The 21,955-nt window shown below is 46.0% G+C and overlaps 2 protein-coding genes across 4 annotated transcripts in view; both read right to left on the bottom strand.

Annotated features, from left to right (window-relative positions):
* numbl (NUMB like endocytic adaptor protein) overlaps window positions 1-3,484 on the bottom strand; it is a 55,600-nt gene extending 52,116 nt beyond the window's left edge. Inside the window, exon 1 of one of the 3 annotated variants that reach the window (XM_064303760.1) lies at window positions 3,201-3,484. The gene's annotated coding sequence lies outside the window, so the exon portion shown is untranslated. Of the gene's footprint in view, window positions 1-2,506; window positions 3,151-3,200 lie in introns of those variants that run through there. The other 2 variants (XM_064303759.1, XM_064303762.1) reach the window with 2 other exon arrangements.
* Window positions 3,485-9,224: 5,740 nt separating this feature from the next.
* Window positions 9,225-21,167, bottom strand: coq8b (coenzyme Q8B). The gene is made up of 15 exons (XM_064303766.1): window positions 21,010-21,167; window positions 19,699-19,877; window positions 18,253-18,651; window positions 17,854-17,920; window positions 16,979-17,050; window positions 16,044-16,163; window positions 15,344-15,429; window positions 14,664-14,804; window positions 14,227-14,308; window positions 13,807-13,900; window positions 12,881-13,022; window positions 11,577-11,684; window positions 11,009-11,074; window positions 10,710-10,796; window positions 9,225-10,433 (listed from the first exon to the last, which is right to left on the bottom strand). Coding segments are annotated over exons 1-15 (1,935 nt in total). The 5' UTR covers window positions 21,011-21,167; the 3' UTR covers window positions 9,225-10,142.
* Window positions 21,168-21,955: the final 788 nt, after the last annotated feature.

Raw genomic sequence — 21,955 nt, 5'->3', positions numbered from 1 at the left:
GGGGTGTAAATACAGCTCATGTGACAGGAATGAGGGGGACTGCAGGGAGAGGGGTCTCCCAGACCACCCTCAATGCACGGCTTTGTGCTCAGGAATGTCTGGCCCTCGGAAAATCTACATGTAAACACACATACACACACACACACAGTACTGCTACACTGACATTGCCAGACACACACATACACACAGTACTGCTACACTGACATTGCCAGACACACACATATACACACACACACACACACACACACACACACACAGAGGCATCCACACACGCACATAGGCATGCACACAAACGCACACACGAGAAACACACACGCACGCGCACACACACTCAAAACCACTGCCGTATGACATTACCACGCACACAAAATAAAGGCTTTGTCATCCAGGTGCAGAGAACCACGCCACCAAAAAAAAAAATCCAAATAACGACCCATCCTGGGACCTGCCTCCACTTTGCCAGCTCCCTCCCTACCCCCCACAGAGATAAATCAATACCCCCCCTCCCCACCCCCCACAAAAACACCTGCTGTGCGCGTCACGCGCCCCTCCCTCTCAGCCGTGAACAGGTGGGGAGACCGGGGCTAAAATGCTTCCGCTACCGCGCGACGCTGAAAACGTTCCCCAGGGGCGAGTCCTCACACGGCGGCACCAGGGACCCGGGGGGGGGGGCGGCCGGGAGGTTCTGAACGCGTCCCGGGAGAGCGTGAGGGCCGGCAGAGTCCGACTCCGTCCGGCTCCGTCCTCCCGGCTCCGTTAAATCACCCCGGGTCCGGATCCCAGAACCTCTCCTCCTCTCGCTCATTTAATTTCACGCTCGTTTCACAGGGCTCCGCCGCCGCCACTGACCACCGTCGCTGCTGCCGCTCTGCGCCTGAGCGCCGCTCGTCTGGCGGCACGGAAACGACCGCGGCAAAAAACGCGCGCGTTAACACGGAGAGGGAAACTGCTTTCCACATCAGCTTTCCAGAACTTCCAGAAAATCATTCCCCCCTCCCGATCGTAAAGGACAAATTGTGGAAGCTTTCCTGAGCAAAACCGGTCCACTTTTCCTGGGACACATCCAAATCCCCAATGTGAGATCTCGAAATCTGCCCAAGCGCGCAATCGCGTTTTGACATTTAGCAGTCCCGTGTGGGTGCGCAATAGCTGTGCCCCACGTGGGACTCAAACCCGCGACCACTGAGTTACCGGCCCAGTTCCCTAATCATCACGGTACGCCGCCTCCGTATCTCACCGTGACGAGCGACCGGGAGTCAGATTCAGGCCGGCCGGCCGTAAAGCTTTCAGCAGCGCCCACCCAAAGCCCAGAGGGGAGATTTCTGAACCCGAGCCCAGGTAGGTCCCTGCATTAATTGCTGGAGGAGGAAAAAAAACAGCCGCTGCCACAAGACAGCACAGACAAATGCTGGCCATTACCCTCCCGACTCTCGGCAATATTTCCAGCCTGTCTGGCATTCCCTAACGGGCCGGGTTCAGAAGTTCCAGCTCCCGTTCCCACATTTCCCTCTCAGCTCAGTCGTTTCCTCCACCTTTCCCCAGGAAGGAAACTGTTGAGCGCCGAAATACCCCTTAATAGACTGGACTCGCAATGAAAATGTAAAAAACGCAACGCAAGCTGCTTAACACCGCTACCGCGCACGCAAACGATGCCTAACGGGCGAGAGGTCTCTAGTCCACTCAACACATGCCACTCAACACATGATGCTTCAGCCAAAATCACAGCACAAAAGAGCGGAGCCAGTGTCTGTGTTCTTGTTCCTGGATTCACCGTAGCACAGTAAGCGTGTGCATGCATCTGAGAGAGGAGCACAGATAGAGGAGGACTGCTCAATCCATGCTTCTTTTCTGAGAATTCCTTCGGCTCGTTCTGGAAAAACCTTGGGAAACCACTTTGGGGATTTCTGGCCACATGAGGTTCCAATGAAGCCATGCGATAGCTTTGAGTGGAGTGTGTGTGTGTGTGGGTGGCTGGGTAAGAAGGTTACTTATAAATCAAAGATGTCTCACACTACACAAAAATATATTAAATGAATGGACAACATAAAATTATATTCTCAGACAAAGCAAGCTGATTATGTATCCTTGTATCCTTATCATAACATTTCAACAACGTATTTCTAATGTCATCTAAAATTATTCTCAACAGCAGTGACCTATATACAGTATTTCCAACTGTCTGTACCGTATCCATGGTTTCCAAGATGACCGATTCAATCTATATGCTATACAATGAAATTGCAGGGACTTCTTTTTCTACCAAACAATGTAATGGCACAACAGTGACCAATACCTTGGAAAAATGTGCGAATCATGTTGTCTTGAATAAATGAGCAACACCCTGAGGTATAAGCAAGCACAAATTCTCTCTACTCCTCAAGTGCAACTACATCCCCTGGATGGAGAAATAGGCCTTCGTAATCCGCACACCCACGTTTTAGTTTACATACAGCTAGAACCGAAATGATCCCCACACTTTTTAAACCGGCAATGTAAGTGAACTTACCACTCATCAAAGGGGAACTTCAAAAAGACGTCTGCTCCACACTGAACTGCACCAGTAGGTAGTCTAAATGCGAGGCCGAGATTCACTGCACACAGCGTATTGTAACACAGGGCGCGTTTTTGAAATGTACGTCTCGTGCATAAATAAGCAACTTTGCCTCTGCAAAAGTAATCTTAGAAAATAGTGGGTTTATCGAAATGTTCATCTGGTAATAAATCCTAGGCACCAACAAAAGCAAAAAGTCCGTTACTAATTTTTATCATAGTCAAGTCCTCGACTATATTTCATAAAACTCAAAAGATATTTCATTTTTTCCCCGGATATTTCAAAGCAACAAGGCTAAAAGCAATGCTGACAGGCTAACTGGAGGGCACGTACACATTTTGTACCTCTCAATGTCTCCCGTTCCCTCTTTTCCAGAGAAAATTTTGTATCCTTTCGTTAAAAAATTTAAACTATGCTTTGCACGAGTAACAGCATTCTCGTGGCAAAATTATTCTCATTTAACTCACGCACAACCATTCCTTAAAACCACATTGATATTCGACTAAAAGACATACTCTCATGCATTCGCATTTTCCTTGACCAATAACAATCACGATCACTGCTTAAACCCTCTAAATCGCAATTATTCTGCCAAAAAGCAAAGCACCGGAAAAAATTATAGCAAAAAATGTGTATAAATGGAACTCACCGTATAGGATAGTGTGCTAGCTAGTGTCCGTAGCGCCTTTTGTGTAATCCAAACCAAATGTTGTGAAGAAAATGTAATTGCACAATTTTTTTTATTAAATTAAAAAGGGCAGAAACGACCGGAAGAATTACGCCCAGTGCACTTGTTTCTTCTCCAGAAACGGCCAGTTAAAATAAAATAAAAAATCAGGACGAAGAAGAGGAAAAGAAATCGACCACTTTGTTGCAGTCTTTACTGCTTTTGTTGTTGACTGAGCAGTTGCTGGCGCACAGATTGGGCTCCTCTCGCGGCTCCACCCGCTGGCCCTGCCTTCTGTGCGCGCCCATTGGCACAGCCGGCCAGAACATGCAAATACATTTTCCCTATTGATGTTTAATAAGAAGCGAGGCAGCGTGCCGCTTAACCCTTTCTGACTGCTAAATTGCCGCAATGAACTTATCACGGCAAATGAAACGTTTTATGTGCGGCCTCGGCGACCGACCTTGCTTTCCGAGAATTATTGCGTTAGTAATTTCCCCGTTTTGAGATTTATGCAACGACACGCAATAGAGGGGTAGAATAGGTTTTTAATTTATTGTTCACTAAGATGGATGCTTGATGTGGCCCTAATGCTATCATTTCGTTGTTTTAACCGGAAAACATTCTTGGCAATGTAATATGTGCACAAATTATTTAGCAAATTATTGTTATGATTGCCACGCGTTAGTCAAATCTACTTTTGGACTCTCGTTAAAAGCTATATGATGCACCTATACGACACTAAGACTATAGGACGCCTTCAAGAACATGCTCCGTACTTTCTTAAAAGCCATTGACATTTTATTTATATATTAGCACAGATAAAGGATAGCAACGGGCGATATGAGAATAGCTAATGCAACTAATAGCAGCACTCAGCAAAACAGATATAAGGTTCTCTTCTAGGTAGAAACTGAAACATGCGGCAAAAGAGTATGTTTTATTATTTTTGCAATAGCGCCACCGTGCGTTAATGACCTGTAATACGAAATATCGCATCATCATTGCTGAGAGGAACCATGGTTAACGTCATACACCAGACCGAGGCGATTTTGGCGGACAAAACACGAATATGCCATCCTTACTATATCCCAATTGCACGTTGTTTGTAGAATGTGAAGCAACATACTGCATGGACGATGTCGGACTTATTTAATGAGAACTGTTAATAGATGGTAAAATCAGCTTCACTGCCTGCCGCACAGGTTTGTGCACCGGCCCCCACCTCACCACAGACACACACACACACACACACACACACACACAGACACACACACACAACACAGATGAGGAAGTATTATTGGAATAAAGAACATTAGGGGTATTTTCGCGTTTGATTTAACAAAACAAAAAGCATCATATACAATTTGAGTATTGTAAATCTTTCATGTTTGTATGTCTTATACAAGCCTGAAATATTTAGAATAGTTATATTTTTTGCCCGTATAATTATGTATTCTCCTCTTTCACCCTTTCTGCTTTCTACTTATCTTCTCTCTTGAAAAAAAAGTGTTTACAGTGTGTATGTTCACCTCTGTATATTTAAAGAGATAAAACTGAGAGGCGTCTGACTCACTGACAGTAGGTCAGGTTTGTCTAGGGCACAGCACCTTCACCCACGCTGTCAGGCACAAGGTTCAGGGTTGGGCCACTAGATGGCCTCATGTAGACGCATATTAATAATAGTTTCCTACCATGCACCCACTCCATTAGAAGGCAAGGTCAATGTCAGTGTTCTCTTAATGGTACTTAGTGATCATCTCCGCCTTAAAGCATTTATTTTAGATTGACAGTACCCCCATTCGCAGAGCATAAGTGGCTCAATGGCTTGGGGAGCATGGCACTGAAATTATCCATATATCGTGGCCTTCTCAGTCGCCAGATCTGAACCCAATCAATATGAGACATCTGAGACTGCCTCCATTGATTGAGCGTGAGTTGATTGACTTGCTGTAGAAGAATGGTTGAAAGAGTAATGTACTCCTCCTGCAGAAATTCAGACACTGCCACTCTGGCCACGCATCACAACTTTACATGGGTGTTTCTACTTTTTTGTTCACTACCTGTAGCTCAACTTGTGTCAGTTTAGCAATGCAGGACAACACCCGAATGAATGGCATCTCAGATGCTTTTCAGTAACATTATATACACAGGTAGGAAACCAAAAATGGAAACACCAGTGTAACTGTGGTACAAGAAATACTGTATATGCAAGGCAGAGGCTACTGTACAGGTGTAACTGACCATTAATCAAGCAAGCAATATCCCACAATTCATAGGGTCAAGTATAAAAATGCTAAACAGGCCTGTTTGCCTATAAATATTTCTACCTTGCCTGCAAGAAGACTTTGAATAATGATGATTATGGGATGTATTAGGTGAGACCGTCAGCGACCTGGACAGCTTATTAGCAAATTAGCCCCTCACGTGGATATGCTCTCAACAGATTGTTCTGTGGTATGCATTTGGGCTCATCAATGAACAATTAGAATGTATACCTATTGTTATTTCTTTTCAGCCTGATCACTGAAAAACTGCAGTCAGGAGGGTTCACAAGTCAGTGACAAAGAACAGACAACTGAAATGGATCCTAGTAATCACAGGACGCTGACATTTTATGAGTTTGTCTAACGCGGGGGTGCACAATAAAAACCAACTTCTGCTCTTTATTATTTAATGAGCTCAATCATATCCTGACATCTGATATTTGCATTAGCAACAGCTACAGACTGCAAGTGTGTCCAAAATATTTTACTGTGCTCAAGTATGGAGTGAACCAGTGTAGTTTATAGAGCTGTCAGAAAAGTAAATTAAAGGTAGCTGGTTGGAACTAAAACCAGCACGCAGACTAAGCCTCCAGGACTGGAGTTGTGCACCCCTGGTCTAGCACATTTATTAGTAAACGTGCCTAATTCCTTGAACAAAAGTGCAATTGTGGTCTTGTAAACTGACATTAAATCTCTTCTGCGATCCTGCTCTGACCAGTGTTTATACATCATAGTGATCACATTACCAAGAGAGTGTTTTTCTAACTGAATGAGAAATGCAGCCTTCATGGCTAATTTTAGCTTGCTGTTTTTCTAGTTTGCAGTAAGCCTGAGCAGAGGTCAGAGGTAAGAGGTCATTTAATGTGATATGAAAAGACCAGGATGACCATTTATCATAAGCTGTGCTCTTTTAGGTTATAGTCTGATTCAAGTATTTCTCAATGGGAGCTCCTGTCGATTGTGCATTGGTGATTTACAAATCTAGATTCTATCCACCCTAAAAATAGTAACAATACCCACTATGTACACATAACAAGATAATATTTGGGGGAGTCATTTGATGTTTTGGGGATGAGTCCCCCTCCCCCCCCTCCGCCCAACCCCCCGCCCTGGATCAACGTCAATGCCCCTATCCCAAAAAAAACCTTTCTCTACCTTCCCTTCCACATACCGTGGGGGTGTTATGGTCCAACCATTGTACTTCTTATTACTCAATACTTGGGATGTTGGTGATTTGCAAACCTGGGCCTTTTCTTCTTTTTGCACTCATTGTAAGTCACACGTCAGCTAAATGCCTAAAATGTAAATGTAGATACAAATGACGGTTAACAGGGTCTCCTCTTCTGCAGATCACATGGCAAGGAGTCAGATGCTGAACACAAGACAGCAAGGCAGTCCTGCAAAGACAAAATGGAGGCAGAGCGTGATAAAATGGCATGCTACAAGCCCCGTGTTTTCTAGCAAATACAAAACCTCTAACACAGTGCCTCATCTTTAGTATTTTTACATTTAGCAGTACGTGAAGTTGGGATGAGTGTCTGTTGAGGGGGGGGATTATACATCACTCCAGACACAGATCATCTCAGAGGCAGTGGATAAAACTGGATGGACCAGAAGGACGATCAATATCCCCCCCCCCCACCCCCATCACCCTGACAGACAGGCAGGGTTAGACGCGAGACAGGCGGCGTTTAGATCATCTTCCACAATAAACGAGCGCTGCCAAGGCCAGATGGAAATGGGCGTGATCATCATTAATTCATGCGCTCCGTTCGCCGCCCACGTCGCGGGCCTGTGCGGCTCCGCTCGCGTGCGGGCGCGTGCGGTTTACGCCGCAGTCACCGATGGTTGAGGAGGAGCGGTAATTACCGAACCCTACTGGGCTCGATCACAACGACAGGGGCGACCTCCAACCCCCACGGTTCAGTGAAAAATCAGCACCGCTCAGTGTAATTCTCCACGAGCAGCAGAGCCGAGGAGCTCCTGGTGGTTCTTTCCCAAATGGGAGTCATTATTATGCGCTAAGATTGTGTTCAGAATAATCTATTCTTCGGGGCTGCTGGGTGGCTAATCTTCAAGTCCCAGTGTACAGCTACACTACATTCCCCAGTACCAACGCTAGTCACGAAAAAGCAGTCCTGCAGGGGCGTATTAAAACCGAGCCTTGCATCGCACAGGGAGGCAGTTTAACTGAGTGAGATTGCTCTCGTCCATCACTCAGGAGCACCTGCTGCCTGGTTTAGCTGTGCATAAAAATAATGCAGGACTCAGCTGGTGGACTGTGCTGGGAAACGAAGAGACAGCCGGCTTTACAGAGCAGAGAGAGTGGGTGGGGCGTTGCTGCATGGTGTGGGAGACCTAAGTTCAAGTCAAAGTGGGGACATTGATACCCAGTTGACCATCTGAATGGACCATTATCATCTGTGGCCTCCTGTGTTCTTGGGGCAGCGGAGCATGCTTCATACGTCCCGAACGCACACCATCTTCTGATCTACTTCAGGGTGTTATCACCTGGTGGTTATGTTACATTAAGCTCCATCACTGGCACCAGTGAACCCGGTGTCCTTGGCTTCTCAGCACCATACAGTCAGAGTACAGACTACAATTCAAAACCAAACCCCCCTGTTTTCAGGGAGTCATGCACAACTTTCTGAGGGACAAAGCAGGTTCTCCTTTGGCCTGACGAAGACCCTGCTGGTCAAAACGTTGCAGCAATAAATCTGTGGGAGCAATAAAATTCAGTGAGCAGACATCTTCTCTTTTTCACTCATTCTTTTGGCTCACAGCTAAGGAGAGTGACTGAGGGCTGTCCACCTGCCAGGATCCAGCAGTGTAGCGGCCGACCTGTCCATGGGGGCCCCCACACCTAGGGAATGGTGCTTCTACCCCGGCATTGTGCCGGCTGTTTGGTCAGAGCAGACATGCTGTCACGGGCTCAGGGTCTGCTCTGGTACCCAAATCCAGGCATCTACAGTCAGCATACTTGGCCCCTGGATGGGGGCCACCTTCTGGCATTGTGCCAGCAGTACTGAATACCTTGAGCGCTTCCAGGGCCCCTTCTACAAAGGTTATTTGTTGAAATATATAACCTCTCTATGTTCTTTTCACAGTGATCGGAACACTGGAAACCCCTCTTTATTTTTGTAAGTATTGTAATAAAATACTTTTTGCAACTACCGTGCTTGTTGTAAGCTTGACTGCCCCACTACGTCCCCCTCCTGACTCATTTGCTGTACTGCTGACCCATGCTGTGCTGTTTTGACGGAGATGAAACAGAACAAATGGTATGAATGAAGCTATGACACGCTGCCTTACGTAGTCAGTTGGGGGATCTCTCCAGCCTTCAGTCTGTAAAGAGAGAATGCGCGGGCGGACAGGCAGCCGTATTTATAGCAGGTGACAACATGGCCGCCGGTAGTGGGGGGAGTTAATTTGCCATACCGTCTCCTAGACAACTCACCCTCTCAACAAGGCTGACCCATACCGTGGCGTGCTGACTGTCATTCGTAGAACCGCAGTTACCTACGTAGCTATTCAATTTATAGTTAGTGTGCAGGACATGAGGGCTGAGGGTAAGGGGTCACAAATGAGGTTGCTGTTGTTAACATAACTCCTGCCAGTCATTCTACATGAAGTGTTCCTACTGCATACGTCCTGAAAATGTTGCTCCTAGTGGGTTGCCCTGGAAACAGGCACCTGCTAAACAAACATGTAACATAATCTCATCACTATGGACACCTTTTCTTCCGCTGGTCAAGTTTATTTAGCAGCAAGAGGGACCCTAACAATTGGGCACCCATCTTACTGCATGGATCTAAAGCACACAGAACATTCCATTTACACATCCAATAGAATGGTGCCTGGCAAGATAGTGAAATGGAACGCACAGCATTGCACAGACTCAAAGGGAAGATCATGCAAAAAAAAAAAGCCGCTTGCCAAAATGGGTCCATCAAAACAATCCTGTAAACACCTTTTACCAAGGAAAATTTAATTTTCACTCTTTCACTCTGATAAACCCTCATAATACAGTACTGCCTTTTTACAGATCCCAACCTCTTATGGCTATAGAGGTATAGAAATATTGCACAAGTGCCAAGTCTTATTACGTGTCACCTGAAAAAAATGCAGAAATACAACCTGGTAAAAAGTACTTTTTACTGCATTTGACACTTTTATTTGATGACCATTTCACCTTTTTAGTGCCGTAGACTGAGACGGACACCAGTCCTGCACTGGTCAGTGAAATACCGTATCTCAGACCATGTTCACCGCTATGGCGATATCGGCTGATCAAGTCTTGTTTCCATGGCAGTGGCAGTTCGCTGAGCCGGAAGGCTACAAAGTGTGGTCTCCAATGGCACCGTCAGAGAAAGAGGATGAGAGCAGGAGAGAGAAAGAGGGAAAGGCAGAGAGAACCAGGAGTGTAGCGAATGAGAGGGGCCAGGTGCCCCGGTCCCTTTAAAGTCCTGGCTGTAGCACGTCGTCCCGACCTTCAAGGCTTCTTCGTCACTGTCCCCAACTCGTCTTCCTCATTATGTTGCACAATAATTACAACAGCAGCCTGGGACATTAAATTAAAAAAAACATATTCCTTTCCCCATCCAGGCTCCCCCGCACCCCCTCCCAAACCCTGCTCCCCCCCCCCCCCATGCATCTAGGCCGCTCTCTGCAGGCGCCTGTCGTTGTAGGCGTGGTAGATGTCCCGGAACATGTCGCGACAGGCGATGCGGGCGCCCAGCTTGGAGCAGATGAGGAAGGAGCCGGCCATCTTGCGGTGCAGGGAGTAGCTCTCCTCGGGCGGGGGGGTCAGCCGGTGCCGCAGCATCACCGGGACCAGGTCCTGGATCCGCCGGGTGGTGCTCTGGGTCCCGAAGTCGAAGGGGTCCGGGGAGGCGAAGGCCTCCCCCAGGATCATCACCGCCTCCACGTGGGCCTCCTGGAACGCCTGGGGAGGGAGCGGCGGAGGAATGGAGGGAGCACGGGTCCGAGGGAGCCAGGAAGAAGACGGACAGAAGAGCAGGGACAGGAAAGATGGAGAGATCAAAAGACGAGGGAAAGAAAGGCCAGAGAAAGAGTCGCATAAGGCCAGGTAGAGTGGAAAGGGATAGAGAGAAGTGGCTTAGTACCATTAACACAAATGCTGATTCCTTCATACTCAACAACGTCATGGTAATCAGAGACTTTCATGCACAAGGGAAAGAGCAGGCGGGGAATATCTCACTTTGGTTTCAAATCCAGTGAGGAATTTGAGGTCTGTGGATTTCTGCAGCACAGTCTCCCGGTCTCCTACAGAGGCAGCGTACACGACCTGGAAACAAGGAGGGCAGCGATGCGTCACCACGGGACACAGAGACAACAAACCCAACGGGCTGCACCCTCCGTCCCGGCAGCTTGGGCGTGTTACCCGACTGGCCGATCAAAGATTCGGAGGGGGCAGGCATAATTACTTCTTAATGCGAGCAACGTTCCGATAAACCTGTGAAGCGACTCCAAGCATTCAAAGATCACAGGGATGCGCACCTCTACGTAGTGGTCGGTGAACTCCACTGGGTAATCTCGGCAGGCTCCAAAGTCCAGGAGAATCACCTGGAGACACACATGCAGAGGGTCATACTGGAGTTCTGAGCATATCATTCAGGTACTAACCAGACGGTCAGCTCTGAACTTAAAGTTCCGTCTCTGCTACTGCTTAATCTGAGGCACACTGCGAATATCCACGTAAGCAGGCGACTGACCAAAGAATCCTCAATTATGCAATCAAGCAAAAAAATGGGAAACGTATTTTCGCTATCTGATGTTCAGTATAATGAACAACTAAGTCAACTTAAAATAACCTAAGCTGTCAGTTAACAGCTGAAGCACAAGAAGAGCTCTGAAAGGTTCCATAAAAAAGCTGTCAGATGCCACAAATGCAATGTCCATACAAGGACAGCACATGCAACACACACACACACACATTAACACAACGGTACACCATGCATCAGTCATGCATAAAAATATATTCTATATTAGACATTTCATTTAACAATGGGACACATCAACATGCCTTACAGTCTTATTCAGGGATACAACACAGCCCCACACACACCTTGTTCCGCTCGGCGTTGTAGAAGAAGTTGGCCCAGTTGGGGTCTGTCTGCATGAAGCGGAACTCGAACAGCTCTCTCAGACACAGCTGGAGAATGTTGTGGCTGATCTGCAATGGGGGAATCAATCAGTTCACAACTGACACCTTCACTGGCAAAACAGCAGCTGGCCAACCAGACCGATCACCTCACGGTGCAGTCTAGGAGGCGGCACTGCCATCTGCTGGACTGCTGGTATCCGACACGCAGCGGATTACGTGAAGCCCTGGTCGGGTTCAGGGTGAGTCATTCAGGCGGTAATTATATGGTCAGTTACATGAATCAGAAGGATCGTTTGGCGGATCATAAACGCATCAAACCAAGAAATATAAGGTATAAAGATCAAATTAAAGTGCGTATATCTGTTCTGTGTGAAATGCCGGACTGAATTATCAGCTACACTCAATTAAAAGGTTGACCTGACTTCTGAGCATGTCCCAAATGTACTCCCTTTTAAAAGGGTTGCCTAGTTACTGTTGCCGTGGTAGAATGGAAACCAGGGTGTTTATAAGCAGCAGGCGCTGCCCTTTAATTTGGGACACAGGCAATATTTCAGGCGCACTGATTGGTTAGAGGCTCTGCTCTCAGGGACACAAATAAATCCATCAGGTTTCAACCGCTGTGCGGTCTCAATATGGGCGCGGGCTTTATCGTTCTACTACGGTTTATCACCTTAAAAAGAAGCCACACAGAGAATTTCAGCTGTGCAAACAGGTCATGCTTGTTTCTTGTTTCTTGATTCACTAAACCCCTGTATAAATCATGAAGACGCCCAGGGGAGTTGTGAAGTAGTGGGAATTCCGGGATACGTTCGCGTTACTGATTCTTCAGACACACTTTGGCGTTAAGAGCTCCAGGAATTGGTGGCCGGGTCAGACTGCAAGTGATGTAGCTGTGAGCACATACTAAGCGGGAATCCTGGCTGGTGACGCACTCAGTGTTCCACAGGGAAGAGCACTTCAGAGCACAGTGATGTCACGTTCTGTAGCTGACGCAGCCGCTACCAAAACTCGTCCATGAAACAGGCGGAGCAAGATCTGCCCTTCCCGTAACACACTGTGTGTGTGTGTGTGTGTATATGTGTCTGCATGTGTGTGCATGTGTACAGGTGTGTGTGCTGGTGTGTGCACGAGTGCATATGAGCGTGTGCAGCCAGACTAATCATGCTTCGCGGCCGTGTCAGATCTACACAGCCCAGCGCCTCCAGGTTCTAAAGGTGCACATGCAGTCCTGGGCCTCCAGAACGAGGGGGGAGGGGTGAGCTCACCTGGTTCCGGGTCTCCTGGTCCAGCTCCACGCAGCCGTCCAGCGGCACCCCGGACACCAGCTCCATGGTCAGGACCCGGGTGCTCGTCAGGTCGTCCACCACCTCGGGCACCTCGAAGAAGGGGTCCCCCTCCAGCAGGGTCCTAAAAGCGGGCGCAATGCTCAGCGCGACCTCACCCCTCGTCGACAGCGCGGGCCGCGAACGCGGAGATGACGAGCGCTAACGCCGCTCAGCGCGCTCCGGTCCGCAGGGCAGCACTCTTCACGTCCAACAGCACAGATTAATATAAGCTACTGCTTACGATTACAGCCCTTTATCAGTTCTCCTTTACTAGGCCTTGTAGGCGGTCAGGTGCGTAGGTAACACCTGAGTGCATGAGGGATGCGTGGTGTACTGAGAGCAGGTGCTTCCACACAGGTGTGCTTCCTGGGTTAATTCAGCCATTAGCATCCCAGCATGCTCGTGGATGTGTGTAATAATGCTGGGCCACCATGGCTGGAACTAGAGATCTCAGTGACGTTTTGACAGGAGCTCCAGTGACTAAGACTGCTGCACTTGCTGATGTTTCATGAGGAACAGTGACTTAGGTAATATTGTCAGGCGAATCCGAGGGAAATATCAATTCTCAAATGTCAAAACCGAATGTCAATCCATGGCCAAGGACGTGGTTAACTAAATAAACGCCGCTTAAATTTAATGCACAAAATCTCACTCTTTATTTTCTCCCACCATTAAGTGACTCCTCCTTGATAACGCATATTTATTTTCCCTTTAGCTGTCTGTTTAGCTGTCCAAATTTTCAGGTAACTAATAATTTTGAGCACCTCAAATGATAAGAACCAGCAGTCTAATGAGAAATACTAAGAAATAATATTAATGGAAGGATCATTTTTACACTAAATAAGGAACAAACAGAATAAGCCTACCTGAACCGCTTGGCACATTCTGCCTCTCTCTTGTAGTCGCACTCCCAGGCAAGCTCTCTCTGAAGGACCTCTAGACTACTGTCCGCAAACAAGCCTGAACAAAAAAAAAACAAATACTGGTTTTCACAGCTTACTGCAAATGAGATCATTTACTAATTTAGCTGACTTCTAAGAGTTAAGACTTCTGACTTAAAGATTAATTCGTATTATATGACGAGATTAAAAGCAGCAGAGATATGGAGAAAAAAACGGCAACACAATAGAAACAAACCATCATTGTGTAAAACAATAAACATATTGTCACGCGTGAGTGCCACAGTGAACGGCTCAGCCTAAAACAGGCCGAAATGAGAACCCCCAGCACAGCGAAAGTCACCAGCGCTGACACGCCCCGCCATGTTGGGAAGGACAGGGCCTCACCTTCCGGGAGCACCAGGCTCATCTTCAGCACGGACATCAGGTTGTTGATGTCACTGCGGATGCTCTCAGCAACCCCTGGGTACTGCAGTCATCAACAAACAAAAAAAAGCCCACAGGGTTACTGGGACAAAAATGCACTGGGACACAGACAAGCTAGCACCCAGGGTTACTGGGACACAGGTTTCCGGGACACAGAGTTGCTAGGAGACAGCGCTGCTAGGACAGAGTAAGAGTCGCAATCCGATATCCCTTATGTGTATAACATTCAATCCGTAATAATCAAGTTGTGTTAATTTCCGGGTTAAATATCTCTCTACATGGTAAAAATCTCCAGCACAAATCCATGAAAAACAAAGTGGAGGATGTGAGGGAATGACAGTTACAGCGAGAGACTAACTCTCTCTCTCTCGCAGTGGCTTTTCCCCTCCCGCTCTCACCTGGATCTTCATGGCCACCTCCTTCCCATTGTGAAGCACGGCATGGTGCACCTGGCCGATCGATGCAGCCGCAAAGGGCTTCTCCTCGAAGAAGGCCAGCTTGTCCCTCCAGTCTGGACCCAGCTCCTGCTCTAGAACTTTCTACAACACACACATACGCACATGCACACACACACACACACACAGACACACACACATGCACACACACACACACACACACACACACACACACACACACACACAGACACCCACATGAACGCACGCACACATACACACACAGTTCATGCAGTTATTAATTTCAAGGCCCGCTAAAATGAATATTATGGCTTTGAATATTAGGCTGCCAAGAACTGGAGAAATAGAAATTGTGTAAGGATTCAAATAAATATAACGGTCAGAAAATATCTATGGAATGGTAGACTTATTTTATTTTTCCAGCAAAATCAGTAAATAGACTTAAATACATGTAGGGCAATACTAAGCAGGAATGATATTTGACTTCAATGCTCTGTTAGGAAAGTAAAGCATCAGCTGAAATACATAAGAATCATGCATATATTTAAATAAACACTGAAATATAAAAATGCCTGCCCCTGGCATAAAGCAACACACCAGGGTGTACACACACTCACACGTGCATACACTTGCACACACTTGCACACACTCGCACACATGCTTACATTCATCTGCCAGGTGGGCATGAAGTCAGCACTCTGTCTGACCCGCTCAAAGATCTTCTGCAGCTGGGGGCTGATGAAGCTGTTATCTGGCAAAGAGGTTAAATCAAATAAAAAATATATTCTACTGATGGGTTTTTTTTTTGTATTTTCAGCCAAGCACACTGACTGTTCACAATCCTTTGATATTTAAATCATATCATTACATCCTATGAAATAAATAATATATATAATACACTTATAAAGTGTATTGTATAATGGCAAATGATCAAAATTTACCAAAACTGCAGTGTGTGCCACATAGCCAATGTCAGCAGAATTGTAAAAACGCATTGACAAGTCAACATGAGTTACAGACAATCACATCATGGACCATGAAACAGGATTTGTAAGCAGGGCAGTTTGTACTGCTGACTCAACAAAGGGATTTGCTGTCTCAGTATGGAGTCTCCTGTTCTGGGACAGATTCAGTGAGGCTAAGTCTTCGGCCAAAAGGAAGTATAACAGAACATCAATAAAGACAGCGGTGACATCGCCTTACTCATAGAAAAATAGAGAGAAGCCAATCACAGAGTGTGTCGGTAATAATCAATAGAACAACATCATTCACGATTGGTGGATTACTTCAGGCCAATTCCAGGATTCTGGAAAGAATTACCAGGAAGTCAGTCAGTTCATCAAAGCTGTCCTATTGCTTGCGTACCTTGTATGCTCAGCATCTGGCCGATTTTGAGCGCAGCACCCCGCACCTTGCACAAGGTCTGGACGATCCTCTCGGCGTTGGCTTCCGACAGGAGAGGGGAGTCCAGAAGGGCACGCGTATCTGAGAGACAGCAGAAAACGGGCTTCAGCTTCTATGCATACGTGAGCCTAACCTGATATGATAAAATCACCTGAGAATGATTTTACAATTAGTTTAAAAGAGGCGATTATTTCCCTGGCTTAAATAAAACTCAATTTCCCAGAAACTCTTGGTTAGTGATCATGCTTGTAGAACACATCTGCAAGCATTGCATGATGTGCAAGGAGTGTTTCTCTAATTTTGATCTCATAGGCTGTGGATGGCTGCAAACCCTAGCTGATAAATTAATCATATAATTGGAGATTGTGGAGTAATCGAAGATAAGTTTGGGGCAAACACCCTACAAGCCTACACCCTACATTCCAACCTTATAGATATACATAAATACATACACCCCAGCACACTCCCTGAGATCCTTCTCAAAAGACCTCCTCATTGTTCCCTGTGCAAGACTAAAAATTGCAGGAGACAATGCATTTGCTATCAGTGCTCCTACACTATGGAACAGTCTCCCAGAGTACATTAGAACCTAAAATTCTGTGTGTTGGCTTAAATCTCATCTAAATATTTTTTTATTTTATTTTGCTTCGAACCGCAGTAGCCAGTTTTTATCTGTGTACTTGTCTTTTATTTCTCATATAATCACCAGTATTTTTGTTCGTTTATGACAGTTTCATTGTTTCTTTTAATAATGTAGGTACTTTATTTGTTTGGAAACCACTTTGTGTGATCAGCAAGAAAAGTGTTTGGAAATAAACATTATTATTATTATTATTATTATTATTATTATTATTATTATTATTATTGGACTACCCCCACCCAGCTGTCTAAGGTACCTCCACGTTTGCCTGTAAAGGACTGCTTAGCCACCTCTGCAATGGCTCCAAGTCCCAGCCCAACAGCCAGACCTGCGGGAGAGAGACAGCACAGGTAAGCTTTCAGCACAGGTAAGCACAGCACAGCACAGTTCAGGTAAGCTTTCAGCACAGCACAGTACAGCACAGTTTACCAAGGTACAACCATACACAGGAGCCAAGAAAGCCCTTTGCAATACGTCAACAATCTTTTAGGGCAGGGTTATTCAACTAGAGGCCAGAAGGTCAAATAGGGCCTGCACTACCTGCAGTCACACCCCTTCGTTAATGGAGAAGAACTATTCATACTGTATCTGATACTGCAACTATGACCAGATCAGTGTTTGCAAAGTGTCAGCACACCCACCAGTGATTTGTTTACCCTACATTTTATTCATTCGTTGTTTTATAAACAGATCATGGAAATACACTTGGTCCATATGAACCTTTTTTTATTTTTATTCTGGCCCCCAGGAAGAACCCTAGGTTAGGGCTTCAGGGATGTGACCTAAACACTTGAATAGGGACATTTAGGCTTCCAAGTTCTGAAAGCCATCAACCTATAATTAATATAATGCTGGCACAGCTGAGAGACAAATGATGAAATCCATACCAAGGTGGACATCCCAGAAACGAGCCCAGAGACCATTTGCATTTCGCGTTACACATTTCTGCCTCGTGTCTGATTGGTGAATTTCTCGGAACCTCGAGACACCGATCGGTTACACTGCCAAGCACAGAGTCGTGATCGTTTTCGTATTTTTCCCTCCTTGATGCCAGTTAAGATGATGACAGGCCATTCTGACTCTGGATCAGTCGTAGGACTGCAGAAGGGAGCTTTGGGGAGAACCACATACCCCCAAAATTAACGAGCCGGCTGATGCGAGTGGCAGGAACCTTCCTTTCTCTCGCACGGTCGCTCAGCTGGGGGGCACAAACAAAAGAGGGGGGGGCACTGTAAGACCTCCCTCATTTTATGAAAGCAATATATTGCATATACTAGATCAGACAATGCGAGTCAATTGCAGTGTGCTTATTTGGAGTTTAAACCCCTAGACCACAAAACCGCATCACAACTGCAACAATCTGTGAAATTAGGGTTAGCTGTTACATACAATCACAATCACACACAATCACAATCACATACACCATGGTTAAAGAACATGCAATTACTTCACCATTTTTGTAAGAAGGAAGAAAATAAGAAGAAAAAAAAGTGAAGCTGTTAGCTTTACGTTGTGTTGTCACGCACTCACCTTCTGTCTGATTGGTCGGGCGAGAACCACTCTGTCGGGCGCCTGTTTGGCGTCTCTGGCCTTCTTAATGTCCTCTGCGGTCAGCCTGCCCACCGCGGAGTCGTGGAGAAACCGGGCTCCACGCAGAGCGGAGGAGTAGTGCAGGAACCTGCTGCTCTGGCCCCCCGGCCCCCCCAAACCCCCCGGACCACCCGGGCCCCCAGGGACCTCCCACCCAGCGGCCCCGTGGGACAGCGGCTCGCTGGGCGCCTCTTGGTCCCGCACGCCCTCCTGGGGCCCCGGCATCTCCTGCCCGGTAAACTCAGGGGGCATCTCGGAGCCCATGGCCCACTTGGCGGCCTCGTCCTGCTCCATCTCCTCCCATCCCTCACTATCAGGGAAGTCCACTGGCTTAGGAGTCTGCAGGTGGGGGGGGGTGTTTAGGCCATAAGGTTTCAGTCTTAATAATGCAAACATTGATTATAATACATCACAGAGTAAGTATTAATTTATGCCACACCATTTAAGGGTAATAAAAAAAAAACGTAACTGCTTGGTCACCAACAGTTTTGGATCCAGGGGAGAATCACTTAAATTTTAAAGTTACAGAAATACACTGGAATCTCAGTGCCACATGTAGGCTATTTCTCTCAATACCTCAAATAATGTAATTAAAATGTAACTAGTAGGAACACAGCAGTTTTGGATCCAAGGAAGAAATAATCAACCAATTCTGAGGCTGCAGAAGCAAGTTCACACCATAATGCCGTGCATATTTTTCACAGAAAGTCAAGTCAGTTCTCAGAGTGCAGTAATAATGTATGTAACATAACTTATACATCTCATTTAAGGAGAGCAACGACAATACAAGTTACAACATATACATTTAACAAAATGTAGAGAATTTTTTCCTTTGATACCACAAACATTTCTGTCAATATGCCACACCATATAGAAATAATGTGCATAATACCAGTCAAGTGTCATGCAAAACTGAGCTATTGGGACCCTTGAGGTTCTGGGTCCGGCTTAAATCAGGGGATTTCAAACCTGTTCTGATCCAGGGACCCCCCACCCCAAAGGTCATATTTAAAAGGAAAAGGTTTTATATTTTGCAATATTATATCATTTTAAATCTATGAAATATTATTACAATATTATATAGAAATGCGTGAGTGAATGGTGGTATGTGCCCCGTGATGACCTGGCAACCTGTCCAGACTGTATTCCTGTCTGGTGCGCAATGCATGCTGGGAAGGGCTCAAGCTGCCCCACGACACTGACCAGGAATAAGTGGGTTAGACAATGGATGGATGGATATGTAGTCACTGCATATGAGGTCTGAACAGGAACCCCAGGATTTAAGTGATTAACCAGTCAGTGCGGTTCCAGGTTGGAGATAAACATGAATGAAGGATCACAGTGGATACTGTCAGAGCTGTGCTGGGGTAGACGGTGCCCACCTACCCCAGTGCTCCCCATCGCCATGCCGACCACACTCTCCACGGCCTCCTGTACCACCTTGATCCCTGCCCCAAGGGTGGAGTTACAGGCCATGAGCCTCAGCTGCTCCCCCTGTGTGGCGGCGAAGGCCGCGCCCACCCGCCCTGCCCCGCGCAGGACCTGAAGCACCTCTGACAGCATCACTGCACAAACACAGTCACAAACACAGCACGGAGCTTAGAACCAACTGTCATCGGCCATTGTCAAGGTACGGCCACACACACACACTAAATAAATATTCTCTTGGAGAGAGTTGCTACTACCACTTAAACCCTACACGCCAGCACGACGACTCCACTCTGCTGTTGCAGGTTGATTTGCACTCCCAGCAAACCGGGTGAATAGTTCTCGCTCGTCCCTACCACGGAGCTTCTTCATCCTAGCTCCCCATTGGTGGAATGAACTCCCCAGTTTTCTACGAACCACTCGGTCATTGCTCATCTTCCGCCGTGGTCTGAAGACACGTCTCTTCAGACTGTACCAGGACTAACTATCACTACTCTGCAGGACACTCCCAATCTAGGATCGCTCTGGCATCGTTATCTTGGTGGTTTAGCTCGTCGTCATGCTTCCTAGTTTGCTTGCCATAACTTTCTGACCTGGCCTATGTTTACTGTGTGAACTGGACTGCATGTTACATAATGAGTATTGTACCTTACCAGACCTGTGTTTTGTAGTTGTTTCAACGACCTTCGGTATGCACTTATTGGTTTTTGTTATTGTTCAGCGCTTCATTGATAAAATAAAATAGTCGATTTGACAGGTATCCAACTACTTGCTTCGTCTCTTTAAACTGGTAGCGGATTTTTAAGGTCAAAATATAAATCTGCAGACAGCTGCGGCTCTCTGGGACCAGGGTTGCGGACCTCTGTATATGACCTGACGACCTATAGGGTGTAAATCTAGTAGATTATGCATCAAATTGCATGATCGCAAACAAAGCCATAGGGTTGTCCGTGTCAATGATAAGTTGTCTGCTACAATTCATTTACTGGATTTAAACTGCATGTAGCTAGTTTATTTAAAACACTACGCTAAGTCAATTCACATTTACGCGGGTGCACACAGGAATATCAGTCATGTATCAGACATGCATTTCAGTAACAAATGAAGTTTAAGATGTTTTAAAGTTCGCTCTGTTGAGACATTTGACGTTACTTGAATCGTAGCTAGAGAACAATGTTTCCTTTGGATGAAAATATCTGTGAGTAGCAAGCACCTTTCTGCCAGAAAAACAAATATTCCAAAATGTAATATTTACAAACAATCACTTACTTTGGGGGAAAAAACTATTGCAGGCAACAATATTGTCTTATTATTGTACTAGCGTTTCCCTGTGCCCTTCGCTGGTCTCCACACAACTCCTTGTCAGTGCTGTTTCGCAACTACTGCCGGACACGGAAACGAAAAAAAAATTATGACGAACGTGAGGCTCCTCCAACAGGATTGCAAAACACTAACAAAAAGGCGGGCGATGCAGCCACCTGTTTTGACTGGCATAAAAATATTCCAATACTAGTGCAGGACTATACTTTTTTTAATCGGTTGTCATGGTTTTAACATGTCCAACTCAACCAATAAGGATGGAAAAGGTGTGTCCCCCGACACAGCAGAAGCCAATAGTAAAAGAAAACGAGTAGCAGGTTCTAATATCTCAAACTGCACGTGTTATTTGATGAACACCGTTAGGCTACAGTTAAAGGCCATCATAAATTCCTGAGATTTCGGCATTTTCTTCAAGTATCAGAATAGATGTTAAGCGGACGACACTTAAGGACGAATGTGTTCACCTCATTCATTATGACTTTATCCAGTTATCTAAGCTGAATTGCGGGGAAGCTGTGATACGCAATAATTTTATTTTTATGTGTGCACGTCTTCAAGTTTGTAAGCCAAGACGATAAGCAAGTCACATTTTAGATGTATCAGTTCTGAAAATACCAATATCCCTCCTTAATTTTTGTATAGGGTATGCTTATGTTTGTAGATTTTGTAAAAATACAGTATGTGCACATAGCCTACTAGCATTTATTTGTCCTTGTGACACTAAATGTCTATAAACAAAAACTGTCAGCGTAACGTCTGTAATAGTGTCTAACAAACAATAGATTACTGTCAAATAAAGCTTAGAATTAGCAAAAGGAGGAGGTTTCACATGCACCTATTGCGGCTGCAAACTCAAGAACGTGGATAACTTTCGAACTACAAGCTAGTTGATTAA

The sequence above is a fragment of the Anguilla rostrata genome, chromosome 12, assembly GCF_018555375.3.
Source record: "Anguilla rostrata isolate EN2019 chromosome 12, ASM1855537v3, whole genome shotgun sequence".
NCBI lineage: Eukaryota > Metazoa > Chordata > Actinopteri > Anguilliformes > Anguillidae > Anguilla > Anguilla rostrata.
Note: the sequence above shows the minus strand (reverse complement) of the source record. Positions and strands in the feature narration are given on the sequence as shown.

What these genes read in the sequence shown, in the direction of transcription:
- coq8b (XM_064303766.1), bottom strand. An exon ending in GAGCCTGGTGCTCCCGGAAG is followed by an intron (nt 13,901 to 14,226) that starts GTGAGGCCCTGT and finishes TTTTTTGTTCAG; the next exon opens with GCTTGTTTGCGGACAGTAGT. An exon ending in GAATGTGCCAAGCGGTTCAG is followed by an intron (nt 13,023 to 13,806) that starts GTAGGCTTATTC and finishes GCCCGCTTTTAG; the next exon opens with GACCCTGCTGGAGGGGGACC.